This window comes from Prionailurus bengalensis, chromosome A3 (genome assembly GCF_016509475.1).
Source record: "Prionailurus bengalensis isolate Pbe53 chromosome A3, Fcat_Pben_1.1_paternal_pri, whole genome shotgun sequence".
Taxonomy (NCBI): domain Eukaryota; kingdom Metazoa; phylum Chordata; class Mammalia; order Carnivora; family Felidae; genus Prionailurus; species Prionailurus bengalensis.
Window position 1 is genome coordinate 64,104,647 of NC_057354.1, and position 17,983 is coordinate 64,122,629.

At 39.7% G+C, this 17,983-nt stretch overlaps 2 protein-coding genes across 7 annotated transcripts in view; one reads left to right on the forward strand and one right to left on the reverse strand.

Annotated features, from left to right (window-relative positions):
* PREPL (prolyl endopeptidase like) overlaps positions 1 to 13,942 on the reverse strand; it is a 63,982-nt gene extending 50,040 nt beyond the window's left edge. The window contains exons 1-2 of one of the 6 annotated variants that reach the window (XM_043603291.1): positions 13,562 to 13,716; positions 11,714 to 12,236 (exon numbers count right to left, since the gene is read on the reverse strand). In XM_043603291.1, coding sequence (XP_043459226.1) covers positions 11,714 to 11,932 — 219 coding nt within the window. In that variant the 5' untranslated portion in view covers positions 11,933 to 12,236; positions 13,562 to 13,716. Of the gene's footprint in view, positions 1 to 11,713; positions 12,237 to 13,561 lie in introns of all 6 variants that reach the window. The other 5 variants (XM_043603289.1, XM_043603290.1, XM_043603292.1 and 2 more) reach the window with 5 other exon arrangements.
* A 94-nt stretch (positions 13,943 to 14,036) lies between these two features.
* CAMKMT (calmodulin-lysine N-methyltransferase) overlaps positions 14,037 to 17,983 on the forward strand; it is a 415,987-nt gene continuing 412,040 nt past the window's right edge. The window contains exon 1 of the mRNA XM_043603296.1: positions 14,037 to 14,323. Coding sequence (XP_043459231.1) covers positions 14,044 to 14,323 — 280 coding nt within the window. The 5' untranslated portion in view covers positions 14,037 to 14,043. The remainder of the gene's footprint in view (positions 14,324 to 17,983) is intronic.

Consider the following 17,983-nt stretch of genomic DNA (forward strand, 5'->3'; position numbering starts at 1 on the left):
GTTGTTATGGTAGTCTAAGTCATTCAGTCTCTACTTCAATCATACACTTAATATGCTTGAATAATTATTTGAAATCAAATACTGGAGGCTCATGTTTATTTTTCATTTATTTTTTAGCATTTACACAAAATCTAGAGCTGATCTTTAGAGTAGTGAGGTGAAATATCTGTATTAGTAATTTCTTATTATCTAAAACACAAATCAGGAGATCATTAGAAATCTATCTTCAAACTGTAACTTAGCGATAGGAGCTGTTTTTTTGTCTCCAGATATATTGCTTATTTATTCTGTAATTTCATCGGACCTTCTCAAGTAGAGTAGCTATGAAGTAGAGTTAGGATAGCTATGAGGAGTACCTCTTTCTATCTTGCAGTTTCTAGCACATTCTGCATCTCCTTTTAAATAACCATTCTTCTTTTTCTTAATACCCATTCTTATAGAGCCATGGCCAACACAGGGGTAAAGGCACAGAACTGGGTATACTACCTGTTCTCTTAGTCAATTTTATTCTTGATTAACCTTTTTCTGTGTCAAAAATCCAAATATACCAAGCTTATCTGAACCAAAAAAACCCTGAAAGCAGTATGATTTTTTAAAAGCCTTAATTTGGAAGAATTCAGAGCTTTGTAAATAATTCCTTAAGAAGAATTACTCCCAGAAAAAATTGAGGTTTTCTACAATATTCATAAAGTATTCCAAGTTGTTCTTGGTTTTAGTTCTGTCCCAACAATACCCATTGGGTGTTTTAAGCTTTCATTTCAATGCCACTTAGCATTATCATTAGGTTACACAGCTAAACCTACCCATTACAGCCAAGTGTCTTAATATGTTAATAGTCTACTGGTCTGAAGGGCATATATACTACCTAATGGAGCTGAGGTGAGGATAGCTTTAACTTAAAATTTTAAGGTTACATATACAGTATCAAGAGATATCAAGAGAGACTCCATTAGTGGAAAAAAGCACTCTTTACCTTCCAGGTAGCCTAGTATAAAACCATTTTAACAATGAAACTTATGAAACAGGAGGATGGAATATATGAACTTCATTATGGCAAAAAATGCGTAATTCTAAAGACCAAAAAATCACACAGTAGAAAAATACTGGACAGCTTTTAGTCAAGATGGTACCATTAATAAATGGCTAATTCCGAGTCCAGGGCAAGAGAGTAAAAAGTAGGCTAGTCAGAAAGCAAGGAAATGCCCAAAGATTAATGGAGCTGCATTAAAAGGGCCCGTCTGTAGAGGTTCCTACATCTGGGACAATTTGAGCATCAAAAAAATAATGATTAAAACTGATATTACCCTGAAAAATATAAAAATTCAAAGTAAGTTGAAAAACCAAACCAAACCAAAACAAAACTCCCCAAACACACTAAAGTGAAAAAAGAGTTCAACAAAAAAGAAAACTCTTCTTTACAAAATAATATCAGCTAATAAATGTAGAAATAATAGAATTAGGAAAATCATTAGCAACCCCAGTGAAACAACTGATCAGGGTAAAGATCATCAACGGTTGTTAAATGTATTAGGTGAAACGATGTTGGGTAACACAGTACTGAAGTACTACCCTACTGATTACTTAGTAACTGCAAAGGGAATAAGGTCCCTTTATGTATGGAGAACTAGCAATTATTACTGTAACCAAAATTATCAAACTTAACATCATTAATAGTAGGAAAGACTGACATTATAGGTCCTGTGAAATGCAGTATGAAGCATTTCAACTTGAGTAGAGAGTAAACCTAAAGGAAGTAGAGAAACAAAATAAAGTGGTTTCAGTGAAATTGGTAAAGAAACTAGAGAAGATCAACAAAATAAAAAGTGGGTTCTTTTCGGGGCACCTGGGTGGCTCAGTCGGTTGAGTGCCTGACTTTGGCTCAGGTCATGATCTCACACTTTGTGAGTTGGAGCCCAGCATCAGGCTCTGTGCTGACAGCTCAGAGCCTGGAGCCTGCTTCGGATTGTGTGTCTCCTTCTCTCTCTGCCCCTCCCCCATTTGTGCTTTGTCTCTCTCTCTCTCTCTCTTTCTTAAAAATAAAATTTTCAAAAAAAAAAAAGTTGGTTCTTTTCAAAAGAATATTAGAAATGAAAAAGGTGGTATAACTACAGATATAATACAGATTTAAAAAAAATCACAATAAAGTTCTTTGTGTGTATACATTTGAAAACAGATAAATGAATAATTTCCCAGAAAATAAATGAATTCTAAAAATGGATAAAAAAGGAAGAGCTGTATAAGCCAATAACTATCAAAGAAATTAAGTGGTAATTAAGTATCCTCTTAAAAGAGATACCAAACCCAGTTGCTTTCAAAAGTTGTTTTCTTGGGGCGCCTGGGTGGCGCAGTCGGTTGAGCGTCCGACTTCAGCCAGGTCACGATCTCGCGGTCCGGGAGTTCGAGCCCCGCGTCGGGCTCTGGGCTGATGGCTCAGAGCCTGGAGCCTGTTTCCGATTCTGTGTCTCCCTCTCTCTCTGCCCCTCCCCCGTTCATGCTCTGTCTCTCTCTGTCCCAAAAATAAATAAATGTTGAAAAAAATTAAAAAAAAAAAGTTGTTTTCTTAAATCTTCAAGGATCTTTTCAAATGCTAAGAAAACAATGTCAACTATTTAAAACTATTCATATTATCAGGCAAATAAAACCTTGACACCAAAACTGGACAATGACGATAAAAGACAATTAAAAATCAATCTTATCATAAAATATAGACTAAAAAACCCAAAAGTATAATGAATTAATGTATTTTTAAAAAGCACAAAACGAAAAATAGTAACATAATAATAAAATCCTACGTGACCAAGTAGGATATATCTTAAGAATGAAAGGATGGTTCAATATTACAAAATCTATTATTGTAATCTAACACAAATAAAACAGATAAATCTTAGGGCCATTTCAATTAATGCAGAAAAAAATAGAAAATCATCAAGGCACTTTAAAAAAACGATAAAACGTTAATTAAGAATGGAGAATTTAGAAAAACTAGGAACTTCTTTAACTTGATTGATAAACAGTCTCTGTTGTTTTACACTGGACCATATGTAATCTGTAATTAACATACCTGAAGTGTATTCATATTAGTACACACCTTATTTAGCATCTGTGAAACACGTCTTAATAATCTTAATTATATTTACTTAAAATATCTAGCTATATTCGCTATTTTGTTATTCAAAAGTGATTGTTAAACGAAGGGAAGTAATCGTTTCCTATGCTCTCTGCCTCTAATTCCTTTCTTCCTTTTCCTTGCCCTTCTCATTCCACTGACTCTCTGACCTCTGTTAAGGTCACTGATGGCCACAGCACTGCAAAATACAAAGGTTATTCTAGCTATTCATATTACTTAACCTATAAGCATCATGCCACAGTTGATCACTTCCTCCTCCTGAAAACACTTTTCTTCACCTGACTTCCAGAACACCTCATTTTCACTGTTTTCCTATTTCACTGGCCCTTCTCAGTCTCTTTAATGGGTTCCTACTTCCTGGCTTCTTAACATCAGCATGCCCTGGACCATTTCTTCATCTACAGTCTGCACGAATTCCCTTGATGATCTCATCCAGCCTCGTGACCTTAAATGCTATTTATATGCTGAGGACTCCCAAATTTGTATCTCTAGCCTGAACTTTCCCCTGCATAAGCTGAACTTCTATATCCAACAGACTTGGTCAACATTTGCACTTTGGATGACTAATAGGTATGTCAAAAAATGTCCAAAACCGAACTTCCAGTCTCCCCATGTATCCCCTCTCCCAAAAAAGTCTTGTTCTTCAATCACTCCCATCCTGATAAATGACAATTCTGTCCTTCCAGTTGCTCAAGCTTCAAACCAGTCTTTTCTCTCTTGATACAACCAAGTGATCTGCAAATCCTTTCAACTTTTAAGATACATCTAGAATCTGACCACTTCTTACTCTTGTACTGGAACTACTCTGGTGGTACTGTTATCCTCTCTCCATTGGATTACTGCAAAAGCCTAAATGCTCTCTGCTGCTGCTCCTGTCTTCCATAAGCTATTTTCAACAAAAGAGCTAGCATGAGCCTAAAGTCAGATATCATTTCTTGACTCAAAGCCCTCCAATGGTTTCCCATTTTGCTCAAGAAGAAAAGGGAAAATGCTTGCAATGGTCTACAAGGTCCAAAAGGATCTTGTTTCACTACCTTGCTGACTCCATCTACTACTATATTCCTCCCACACCCACTTACTCTGAGCCACACTGGCCTCTTTGATACTGCTTGAACATGACTGGCTTGCTCCCAACTCTGTTTCTTAGAACCTGCTATGCCCTATGCCCAAACACCTCCTTCAAGCTATTTCTCAAATGTCACCTTCTCAGTTGGGCCTTCCCTGACCATCCTATTAAATAACAACTCTCCCTATCTCGGTATGGCCTATTCATTCTTTCCCTGTCTTATTTTATGTTTCACTGTACCTATTGCCTCTGACATACTTTATATTTTATTCATATACTTTTTCGCTCTTCTCTCTTCTCTCAACTAGAATGGTAAGCTTCATGACGGCAGGGATTTTTGCTTCCTCTGCTCACCGCTATACACCCAATTGCTAGAATGGTGCGGAGTAGGGGTGCAACAAATAATTGCTGAGTAAAATGAAACAAAGCATAAAACATAAAAATTAAAAAAACCCATTTAAATAAGACATCATAAGCAAAGTGAAAACACATAGCACAGAAAAGATACAGAAAAGATACCTACAGCACACAAAAGACAAAGGACATGTAAATACCTCTTATGAACCAGTAAGAAAATGAAAACTCATTGGAAAAGTGGTTAAGGGATGTGAACATGCGATTCAAGAAGACAAAAGGGGTTAATGAGCACAGAAAAAATCCTCAACTTTATCACTAATCAGGACACTGAATATTAATGACACACTTGACATACTGATATATTTACCTGTTGGAAGGGGAAAAAAGAAAAGGTCTGATAATATCAAGTGTTACTTGAGATACAGACAGAACTCTCATATTCCTGGTTTGTAAGCTGGTTTTATCAATTCAGAAATTAATTTGATAAACATTAGCATGTGAATGTAATCAGGAATTCTTTTATTTATTTATTTTTAAAAGTTTACTTATTTTGAGAGAGACAGAGACAGCATGAGTAGGGAAGAGGCAGAGAGGGAGAGAGCGAGAATCCAAGCAGGCTCAGCACTGGCAGCGCAGAGCCCAACATGGGGTTTGAACTCACAAAACCGTAAGATCATGACCTAAGCAAAAACCAAGAGTCAGATGCTTAACTGACTGAGCCACTCAGGTGCCCTCCCTACAATCAGGAATTATATAATAGTTAATAGCACAATTAAATGAAGTATGGTTTTTATGGCCTAAACTCAGTACCTATATATGGATAACTCTTCCCAAATTCCAGACTCAGATATCCAACTGTCTATAGAAATCTCCACTTTAGTAGTGAATTATATCTATTTCTTCTCTGTCCTCACCCTTAAGATCTAAGTAACAGAGTATATACTTGTGACTATGACATAAGTCCATCTGAAACGTAATGATGCCTAGACGTGCTTTGGAATTTAATGATTTTGCAAAGTTAACATGGCGCCTATCCCAGTAAGTGTGTGTGTGTGTGGGGGGGGTGGGGGTCACTATCTTGTAATGAAACACAGAAGATTTTGGAGCAAAACATCTATTAAGTGGGATAAAAACTATAATAGCTTTGTGTCAGTTTGTGGGGGATGGGAGTAGAGTTAAAACAACTTCTGTAAGAGGCTTCTGAATTTTAAAATGCAAACAGAAGAGGGATTATCACCCTATATTCTCTATTCCTCTACTAAGATGTCCACAATAAAATGTAATCATCCTATAATGAAGAAGTTTGAGTGATTCTAGCTCTTCAATCTTTCCTCAAATCTACTTCTCTCCATTCTCATGGCTATGGCCTTAGGTTAGACTCTCATCTTCATGCATCTGAGTTCCTGGCAAGGCCTCCCACTTCCAATCAATTTTCTGCAGTTCTGTCAGAGTGATTCTTCTAAAATGCAAATCTGACTGCACCTGATTTTCAATGGCTTTCTGTTACTTTTAGGATGTAGTTTAAACTCCTCACAAGATTTACAAAATTGTCTATACATGTTCTGGCCCCTGTTTACTTCTATTGGTTCATTTTTGACCACTTTGGCTACACTACTTGTACAGATGCCCTCTCTAGATTTGAAGCTTTTACACATGCTGCTCCCGCTGCCTGGCAGGACCTTAACTACATCTGAGTCATTTCTTTTTTTGTCTAGCTCAATCCTTTATTTCGGGAGGTAGGTTCAATAATTATATTGCATCCACAGAATGGCATTGTTAAAACTGACGTAGGCCCATATTTATGGGGACAGGCATTCATTTAATACTACTGTCATGCAATGTTTCAGAAACAGGGAAACAATGTTGAACAAGATAGGAATGGACCAAACCCTTCTGAATGTTACATTTTATTTTTTAAGGTTTATTTTGAGAGTGAGCAAGCATGCATGTGCAAGCTGGGGAGCGGCGGAGAGAGAATCCCAAGCAGGCTCCATGCTGGGTGCGGATGCGGGGCTCAATCTCATGACCATGAGATCATGACCTGAGCTAGAACTGAGTCTGATGCTTAACTGACTGAGCTACCCAGGTGCCCTATGAATTTTACATTTCAGTTAGGAAGACAAAATAAAAAGGGAAAATGACCGATGAAATAATAATTAGAGTGACAGGAAGAAAACAAAGCTAAAGTAGAAAATAATAAAGCGAAGAAGTTACTTTGATCACCATAATTGGAAATGTACTTTCTTAGGAAGTACCATTTATCAAGACCTAAAATAGGACAAGAAACTAGACATGTAGAAGTAAGTGACCTAAAGGGAATGCCACGTACAGGCCCTAAGATGGATGGGAAAGAGCTGTATTCTTTGATCTGGGATATAATCACCGCAGCTTTACCAAGGTGGACGGGGAGCCAAGTGACATGAAATAAGACAGTGTAAAATGCTACGGGCCCTTGGGGGACATGAATAGAAAACTGGACTTTATCTTTATGTAGTAAGAAATTCTGGAAGGATTTTAAGTTGGGTACGGACATCATTTAATTCATATTTTAAGATCATTTTTCCAGTTGTACGGAAAATGGGTTGGAAGGGAAGAAGAGGGCAAACAAGGAGCCTGTTTAGGTGGCTTTACTAGCAGTCCAGGTGAAAGATGACTATAAAGGTGATGGTATGGACAGAGAAAAATAGATGCAATATATATATATTGGAGGTTGGTGCAGTGTTTCTGAAAGCATGTCAACATGATGGCATATAGGATTTGGGATATGTGGACATTTTATTAGAAAGAATATAACTAGCACATCAATTTGCACATCATTTACTAAATTTATTCCTTGGAATAAGAGAAGTTGATGAAGCTAAAATAATTAAGTAAACAATAGCCTTGGTGCTATTGAGATATGGCAAAAATCATGAAGCCTGTTTGGGATACAGTATTAAGTGAAGTGATGGCAGGTAAAGGAACGGGAAGAATAAAAACTTCTGTGTTTCCAGTTGTGAACAACTGAGTATACAGCAATGAAAAGTAGAACTGGGTTGGGGAAGTTCAACTGTGGAAAGTTTGTTGCAAGATGTTCAACTGGCAAGTGTTAATTAAGTAGGCTGCAAAATACCGTGTAGCAGAGGGGAGTCTGGGATGTATAACTGCTACGATACTTAAATCCATACGAATGGATAAGATTGCTTGAGAAGAAATTAAAGAGAGAAAATAGGGGCAGGAGGACTAAGCCCTGGGAAACTCCAAAACGTAGACGTCCTATGAAAGAAAAGTTAGAAAAGAAGACTGAAGACAGGTTTGTAAGGGGGGGAAGAAAACCAGGAAAACATGGAGTCAAGAAGCAAACACAAAAGAGTCTTTCAAGAAGAGATGGTCAAGTGTATCAAATTTACTGAGAAAGCCTGTAAGAGGAGGAAAGAGAAAGGTCTACTGGGTTGAAATACGCTCCATCATTGGTGACACTGACTTGAGATTTTAAAGGAGGAATAGGAGCCATACTCCAGCAGGTTAAAGAACAAATGGACTGTGGAGAAAATATGAAGCTGTACCTACAAGGCAACCTCACTCTGTGAATTACTACAAAAAATTATGAGACTACAATGTTCACTTTCTTTTCTTGCTTTCCGGAGTTTTATTTTTAAATTAAAAAAAAATGTTTATTTATTTTTGAGACAGAGAGAGACAGAGCACGAGTGGGGGCAGGGGCAGAGAGAGGGAGGGAGACACAGAATCTGAAGCAGGCTCCAGGCTCTGAGCTGTCAGCACAGAGCCCGATGCACGGCTTGAGCTCAGGGACTGTGAGATCATGATGTGAGCTAAAGTTACGCTTAACTGACTGAGCCACCCAGGTGCCCCTCCTGAGTTTAACTTTAAAATACCCCCTTTCTTCTTCTTTCTGATGATGTTTCCAACCCTTTGGTAATTCCTACAAATCACAGGTCAGAAGTGCTAGTGAGGATATCCACTACCAAATTATCTATCCTAGAACTACTGTAGGATTTGCTATAATCTGTACTGTAGAAACAGCCAACATGTTTAGTCAAAGGATTTAGCATGTTCTCTTTTCTTATTTGGTTTTCTTTTTGTATCTTGTTCAGCTCTGCATGACCAAAGATCTTAGGAATTATTCTTGAAGGCAGAGCAGAATGCTGTAGAAGATAAATGTGGTATTTGGTTTGATGTTGGTCTTTGACTATTACTAGCTGCTGTAGGAGTATAATGGACTAAATTCAACTTGCCTTCTGGTACTGTTGAATGGAAAGCTAAGGGGCACCTGGGTGCTTCAGTCAGTTCAGTTAGTTGAGCATCTAACTTTGGCTCAGGTCATGATTTCATGGTTTGTGAGTTCAAGCCCCACATCAGGCTCTCTGCTGTCAGCACAGAGTCTGCTTCAGATCCTCTGTCCCTCTCTCTCTGCTCCTCCTCTGCTTGCGCTCTCTCAAAAATTAACGGGGTGGAAAAAAAAAAAAAAAAAAAAGGAAAGCTCAGGTACCTGCCAGTAAGAACTTCAGAACTGAATGAATTCAATTAGGTTTAGATCAGTAACAGTTGGTAACCAAGTGTCTCTAGATCCTAAATGCAAGACTGCTGTCAGTGTCAGGCTGGGAATTTCAGAATTATCTGAGAAACTTAAAGAAAAGAAAAAAAAAAGGAGGAAGAGGAGGAGAGAAAGACCCCAGCCATAGAGATTCTGATCCAGCAGATGTGGGATGAGATCCAGAAGTCTGTATTTTTAAAAAGCTCCCAGGGACTTCTGATACACAGCTATACTGCAGAATACGGTTGGTACTAAAGAATCCCAAATGTATAGGGGATAATCTGTTGTTAAGGTTAATAAGGAAGAGCTACAGGATCATGAGACTATAGCACCTGGAGGACTTTTAGACTACTACGTTGAAACTCCCTTTCTTTTTCCATTCAGGAAGATTAGAATCCTGGCTAGTTCACAGACACACCTGTCATAGACAGACCCCTTGACTTCTGGCATTTCTATTACATATGCTGCCCCTCTTATTCTTTAGTTAACTTAAACAGGTCTTTGCCTTAAGGTAAATATACATATTATTTGTAATTTGCCTACAGACACCAACAACTCTTTTTTACTTTATTGTACCTGTAGGAGTGAACAAAGTTGGAACTAAGTAGAAGCTTGCTGAAAGAAGAAAATGTGCATTCTTGTTTACAGGTCTCCTCACAGCCTCCCCAGGTCCCCGGGATCACACAAGACAGGGAGCACAGCTTTCAGATCTTATCACTTCTCAGAGAAGAAAACGGTTGATATATGACACATGAAAGCAGGACCAGTTTTTCAGGTTGAAGAGTTACTAAAAGAGCTACTTTTCTTGCAGTCATTGAGTCAGGTTAAAGTTTCTAGGTGACAGGAATCTAGGAAAGAGAACTGAAAAGTTGCCTCAGGGACAAACGGAGGGAAAAAATAGTCAACCTCCTGTTCAGGGTGTGAGCTCATCTCAGCTGTCACTTCACTGGTAATTCCTGCCTGCTATTTATAAACTAAGACTCAAGAGTACTAGATGACAAAATGTTCTAAGCAAAATGTAAACTAAGATGTTCTATAGGTCCAATATTTTCCCAACAGGTAAAATTTAAAAGTTCATCTTTCCTAAGTAGACTAAAGCTGCACACACAGGCACAAAATAATGAAATGAAAGGCATAAAGAATTTCTGAGTAAAGGAAGATGCAAAATGCTAAACTAAGCCATGATACTATAAAAAAATAATTTGAAAGATTAAGACATAAAGAGTAAAAAATTCTAGGAACTACAGATAAAAAATCAAAAGCAAAACCAAACAAAAAACAGACAAAAAAACCAAAACCCACACAAGAGCTCACAAGTATGAACTAAGAGCAAATGTTAAATAAAATAAAGGAATTGAGCAAAAGAAGATGAAAAAAAATCATTTCTAAAACGAGAAGCCGTTCAAGTGTCCACCGACAGACGAATGGATAATATGGTATATAAATATACAATGGAACATTATTCAGCCATAAAGAGGACAAAATTCTGATATATTCTACAACAGTTACATGAATTATCTAAAACAGGCAAATTCATAGAGACAAAGTAGATTCAAGGTGACCAGGGACTTGGAAAATGAGGCAGTGGGGAGTTATGGTTTCATGGGTACATTTCTTTTGGGAGATGACAGGGATTTGGAAAAAGTGGTAATGGTTATACAACATTGTGATTGTAATTAATGCCACTGAATTATACACTTAAAAGTGGTTAAATGGCAAATTTTATGTCATATACATTTTACCACAATAAAAAATGTAGTAGCCAAAACAGACTAAAAAGAAAAAAATCAGTATGCAACAAAACAATTTAAACCGGAAATTAAAATATTAAAATAATATGCTGAGTTACTGCAAGAGTATCACCCCCAAATATAATTTAAGGAACCTAAGGAACATAACAAGTATATGGTGGGGGAGGTATGTCAAAGTGGCAGCAGCATAAATAGTTTCATCCCAAATGAGTAGGATGTCCACATAACTTACCATCATAACCAGGACATTTTTGAGAGAACACTATTAATAATTACACAGGGACAAGAGGTGTAGATGGGGCCTGTCCCAGGCAAATTGGAATGTGTGGGAACGCTCCCTACAAGGGCTATCAGATCCTCAAGGTTGTGGTCAGGCCCATAGCTTGGGGTCTGGTGAAAGTACAATAGTCTGAGAACATCTTCCTGAAGGACCCAAGTGGTCAAAAATCCAAGTCTTTTTTTTTTTTCTTTCTTTCTTTTTGTTTGTTTACAAAGAACACACAATTACATAGAGTTATGGAAGCTTACAAATTTGGGATTCATAAAGCAATTAGTATATTATTGGATTTTTTTTAAAAGCTATTATGGTATTCCAGGCATTTCGGGAAGGTGAATTATACTTTGAAATGCACGCATAGGCATAAGATTTCCTAAGCTGAACCATTTTTCATTAATATACATCTTTATATATTACATTACAGCTCTATAAATGCATGTTTTCACACTTATATTGAACTATACACAACTGAGTTTTAACATTATAAAAATCACACTAGAATTACTGAGAAAATTAGTAACTGATGGCCTATCCATTCTTTATTATTAAACTAAAATTTATCTTAATGACCTATAAATAGGTTAACTTAAAAAGTCCATACCTTACATGAGAAGCTCCGACTCGGGATGTTCCTTGCTAACTCTGATATCGTGGGTTTATCCTGCAGACACTTGGTTAGGTGACATTTTTTCAATTTTATTCTATTGTAATAATGATCAGCGAAGTTATAGTGATTCAAGTGCTGTTTCTGCATGCATTTCCCAAGGCGAGGAATACTATACTTCAAAGCCTGGAGAAATAATTTGCTCTTCTGCTGCATGATATCAGAGCCCCTGGTTTATGCTCCCTTTGGGGCTGTCAGCACATGATTTCACAGTAGTGGGTTCTCAGAATATCTAAGATCCGCAGTTCTTATCCCTCCCCTTCAGGGCCATCCACCCCTCAGGTTATGAATAACTGCAGACAGCTGATAACTCAGGTTAAAAATACCTGAAAACTTGTATAAGTTACAGTTTCATTCAAATGACACCTCTTGGCAGACGTGACTTAAAATGTCTCATTTGTAAAGTCAATCCTATCAGGGTCAAACTACGCAGCACTGATTCTGGTACACATGAGGCAAACTAAAAAACAATAACAAAACAAAACAAAACACAAAAAAATAAAATAAAAATTTGCAAACAAACACATAGACTTAATGGCGTCTCCGGAACTCTTGAGGGCTTTTTACAAGGCAAAATGGCTTTGGTCTTACATAATTCAGAACATGTCTCCGGTGTGTATATTAGGAAAAAGCCTAATTACTTAATAAAGGTAGGGGAGTGTTGAGTGTTTGCTACATGCCAGACACTTTTATACACTTTGTCTAATTTAAACTTCATAAGGACCTACCCGATAGAGTAGCTATTGTAATGTTCATTTCACAGGTGAGCCAACTGTGGCTCTGGGCGGTTTTAGCAAAGTGCCTTAGGTCATTTGGACAGTAAGTAGCAGAGCAAAAAGTCCAATCTGGCTGGCTTCAAATGTTAGGCGTAACAATGGACTTAACGTTAAAAAGGTGTTGAGCTCTTTAGTTAAAACAGAACAAAGCACATCACTTTAGGATGAACAAATATAATGTGAGGCCGCCTCTGGTTTCTGTTGAAAAGATGGTTCTTATTAAACCATCAAAGGCTCGTATTTAAGAGAGACACCTGGGTTCAGATCCTCACTCGGGCACTCACCACTTGTGCCTCAGTTTCTTCATCTGCAAAACTGAGATGATGACATCATTTACCTTATGGAGTTGTTGTAAGAATAAAATTACAGAATTTGTGTTAAGATCTCAATACAGTGCCTGGCATGTAGCGTGCACTCAATAAATGCTTGTTACTATTATTACATAAAAAAATCTAAGTTTCTTGCACACTGTTGAATATCATCATGGGAGTCTTCCACAAAATGCCCCTCGGTATCAAAGATACACTACTGCGTCAGATTTACTACAGATTTGATCGGCTCCGACGATTCCGCCCCCCCCCCCCCGTAATCTCTGTGTCGCAGCAAAATAACGGGCGAGTGGGGATAAGAGAGCAGCAGCCAACACTAACCACCTCCACCTCCCCGCCCACCAAGGTCCCGTAACAGGGGCCTGTAAGGCCCTAAGTCATTATATCCATGCCAGAAGCCTCAATCCATCCATCTTTCATCCGCAGGGAGAAGACAGTATGCAAAGATAAGGATGGGGGGGGGGACGAAGGGGTGTTCCGGGAGGACCTACTCGTTTTCCCTGTGCAACTCTCCACCCCAGGGATAAGACGGCGTGAATGAGAGAAGGTCAGGGGAGGTGGCAGTATGTGCCACGCAAAGAAGGGACGCCAAGCAAAAAGCGACCAGGGGGGCTGACGGGTGTCTGGGTGAAAGGAAGGAGAGGACCCCGCCCCCGCCACGGTATGCCTTCCGTACGTACGCAAGTTGAAGGACAGTTGGCCGGGCTCTAGACACCGAGACGAAGGAGGGCAAGTCTGAGAACCAGAACCTTTCAGGAAGGAGCACAGGTGTCACCTCAGTCGCGTCCAGCCGAAGTCTGCGTTCCGCAGCCCGCAGAACGACAGCCAATCCAGAGCCGCCCAGAGCTGGTTTGCAGCACGCTGATCTACGTAACCCCAGTCAAACACCAGCGCTAAGCGGATTTCGCCATTTTTATTGTGGTCATGCATAGGTTTTCCTCCTGTGGTTTTTTTTTTAACTCTCAAAGTTCTAAGACTTTTGGTTCTTTGCTAGTCTTATGTGATCTAGATGAGGCAGGGGACAGTGGGAAAAGAGGAGCCGGCGTCCCATTAGTTCTGCCACAGATCCTTACCTTTTGGTCTGCCCTCACAAAAGATGGCCACTAGCAAAATGGTGCAATGACGCGCTGCCCCGGTTGCCAAGGAGACACGAATACCGGAAATGCGGAATTCGGGGAGGGCGCGCGCGCTGGGGCGGTCGGAGCTCACAGGTCCTGACTGGGAACAAGTACACAGGTCCTGGCAGGGGAGAGTTGTGGTCGCGACGGCGCGTGGTATAGGCGGGTTTAATGGGATGGAGTCGCGAGTCGCGGATGCCGAGGCCCGCGAGGCTCAGAGTGCTGCGGCCGAGGGCCCAGCAAGCGGCGACGCCTCTCAGAGGCTTCCAGTCTCGGAGCCCTTGGGAGCTGCCCGGTGGAAGCTTCTGCGGCAGGTAAGAGAAAGCCCACTCACCTCACCTTTGCCTCTGGCCACTTCCCTCCCGGGTACGTAGCTAGCGACCGGTAGAGTGTCTCTCCTTTTTGCAACTCTGGGAGTTCGCTCGTAGTTTTGCCGGGAGCCACGTGAGAAGCGCCCCCTTGCTTCGATTAAAGGTCCCACCAAAAGGGAAGAATTGGATTGGGTGGGGCGGGGAGGGGGCAGCCAACACTGAGTTCCTGGGAAACTCAGATGGAAGTATAAGATCTTTTTTTGGACATTTGTTTGCATCTCGGGGACTCTTCTCTGTGCTCACCAATCCAATTGGTGGGACCGCCGCTCCCCATCCTATGCTATTTTCTTTCTTGCTTCTGTTTTACTTCTTTCCCCAGGTTTCTTCTCCTTGCTTCTTATCTCCCAGGCTCAGTCTGGTTCAAGTCTGGCCCCTTCCTCGGAAATCAGCGTGGTTGACTGTGTTGGGACTGTGAAGTTGCACGCGGTGTCGGTACAGCGGAGAGTGGAGGGTGTATCCAGAAGAGCTGCTTCTGTCTTTGGTGGCATGTGACAGTTTCGTGTTGATCTTGTAGTTTGAAGTGATCAGCAAGATTCTTGGTGCCCAAGGTGGACTAGTCCGGGTGTGTTGGTTTGTTTAACGGCGGTCATTTTCTAGTACTTTAGAGTTGCTGCTGTTGGTAACTTCAGTTGTACACAGGTTTGACAAATGTCTGATTTGACATCGCCGACCCTCTTTCCAAACTGCTTGAAGTAAAATCTGTTTATTGTTTTGCACACCAGTGTTAATCCTCTGCCTGAGCTTTTCTCCTGAAAACTTGACTCGAGGACATTTTCCACTTCTGACTGTTGTATTTGGAGAAGGATTTCCCAGCTACAGCCACTTGGAGATTGTTTGCAGCTGTCTCAAGTCACTTTTTCATATAATGTCATGATGTGACTCAGAGATCATTTCTTTGTGATGCTTTGAAAGTGTATCCAAAGCATTAATGGTCTGGTTTTGTTACTAATATTACAAAATTATTGGATATTAAATGCATCATTCATAGATCATTCTCATAGGAACTTTCTACAGTGAAATAAAACAGCAGTTAAAGTTGAATTATCAAAATAGTAAATTAGGGCATTAAATTAATCAAATCTTATTGTGATAATTTCAGTGATTCTTAGTATGGTAAAAACTCCAGCTGGCCAGCACATATGTTCATTCTGAATTGCTGTCTACATCAGATCAAGGACAAGCTTCAGCTATGGCTACCATTTGAACTCCCCACATACTTTGTTTGACATTTAATGTTTTGGTACACATGTGTATTTTGCTTAGAGTCTTGTCTTCTTTCTTACTCGATGAAGTTCATTTTTCACAGCTACATTTTAACATCCTCTGTGAAGCCTCTCCTAACTCATCTGGGCTGAGTCAGACCCTCAACTCACTCTACCAGTGAACCCCATATCATATCATTTTATGATCATCTGATCAGAGTCCATATAACTTACCAGAATGGGAGTTCTCCCTGGGAAAAGATGATATTTTATTGATCTCTATCCTCTGCACCTTGCACAGTGCCTGGGTGGTTTTTAGTAGATGTTAAGTGTTGTGGAAAGCCTGAAAGTAAGAACAGGCTTTAAGTGGCCCATAGTATCAAGTCCTCAATGTATTGTATCATTTAGATATTAATGAGTAGCAAACAACTACAACATCACAAGGGCGTACAATAGTGAGCATTTATTTTGTGTATCCATGGGACACCTGGGAGTTGACTGACATAGGCTATGATTAGCAGACTTTAATCCTTGGACCAGTTGGCTGACATATTCTCAAGGTGATGGCAGAAGTATAAGAGAGTAAAGCCCAACCACTCAAATTCATTTTGAGGTCTTGCTAACTCCTATTATCCGAGGTGAGATACTTGGCTAAGCTTAAAATCAAAGGGCCGGGAAGTATACTCCTTCCTTGGAGGGGGCAAGAAAGGAAGTGAGTCCTTTTTCCATAATAAATCTAATCTACCATGTATATTAAACATTTGCAGGTGCTTAGTAAATATGTTTCAAACTAACCGACCATCCACATCTTGTAGGCATCCAGAACTGGAAAACTGAGGAATCTAAGCAGTGATAGAGATATGCAGTGTTCTCTCTCTCTCTCTCTCTCTCATGGGACATCTTCATGACATCTGCTTATGCCTGCTTGTTTTCTTCTACACAGTTCTGTCGCTCTATTACCCCATAGGGCTCCAGTGCTATCTAATGGTCCTTCACTTTAACTGTTCAATAATTTTTTTTTTTTTTTGGTTTTGTAATTAACCTTTTTTAGAAAAAGCCCAGTTGACCTAGTTTGTCGTTTGATACCAGGTCACATGATAAATTGCTGACTTTTGAGCCCAGTGCTCACTTTAATCAGATGAAGACTATGGATCAATATTGATAGAGGCTTTAGATAGTATTCTGTTTTCCTCTTTGTTGGGTGTCATTACCTGATAGCAAAGATGGCTGCTGGTAACAACAGGCTTTCATCATGTACCCAACTAGTGATCCAGAAGAAATGACCTTTTTTTCCCAAAACCCAAATAATGCCCTTTGAACAAGTCTAATAGGCCAAGGTTGGACCAGTTGTTGTGTCTAGGAGAATGAGGCATTTTGGCCCACCCTGTTGCTGGGAAGATAAAATCCCCATCATTGACACGTAGAGTGAGGGAGGGGCAATTCCTAAGAGGAAGGGATGTAGGGCAGATGAAAAAGTGGCAGTGATCATTACACCCATACTCACAAACACCTTCAGAATGAATAATCTTACCTACAGGTCTCATATTTGGCTGAAGAATCTGATTAATGGACTATTTCACAGCATGATTTAAATTAAAGTGCTATGCTGTATGTTTGAGACTATCAGTGCTGAAAGAGATAGCATGATTTCTGGAATGGAATTTAATATAACTTAATTTCAGGCCCAGATCCGCCCTTAACTATTTGTGTGATGGTGAGCAACCTCTTTGGACCTCAGTTTCTCAGTTGTGAATGAGGGAACAGTAGTAGATTTCTCTAAGACCATTTTCATCTCAGATTATTTTGGAGTGAAATTATTTACCAGCGTTAGAAATAAATTCATTTTCTATGTTCTTGTCCTGTTGTTTTATGTTTTCCTAACAAGGATTTGATTGATGTATTTTTATCTATTTATTTATTTATTTATTTTTTTCAACGTTTATTTATTTTTGGGACAGAGAGAGACAGAGCATGAACGGGGGAGGGGCAGAGAGAGAGGGAGACACAGAATCGGAAACAGGCTCCAGGCTCTGAGCCATCAGCCCAGAGCCTGACGCGGGGCTCGAACTCATGGGCCGCGAGATCGTGACCTGGCTGAAGTCGGACGCTTAACCGACTGCGCCACCCAGGCGCCCCAAATGTATTTTTAACACTTAAAAACAAAACATTACATATTGGGGGCACCTGGGTGGCTCAGTAGGTTAAGCATCTCATTTCCACTCAGGTCAGATCTCATGGTTTGTGGGTTTGAGCCCTGCATTGGGCTCTGTGCCGACAGCTCAGCCTGGAGCCTGCTTTGAATTGTGTGTCTCCCTCTCTCTCTGTCCCTCCCTTACTCACGTTCTCTCTCTCTCTTTCGAAAATAAGTAAACATTAAAAAATTTACATATTGGATAAATGTGCAACACTGC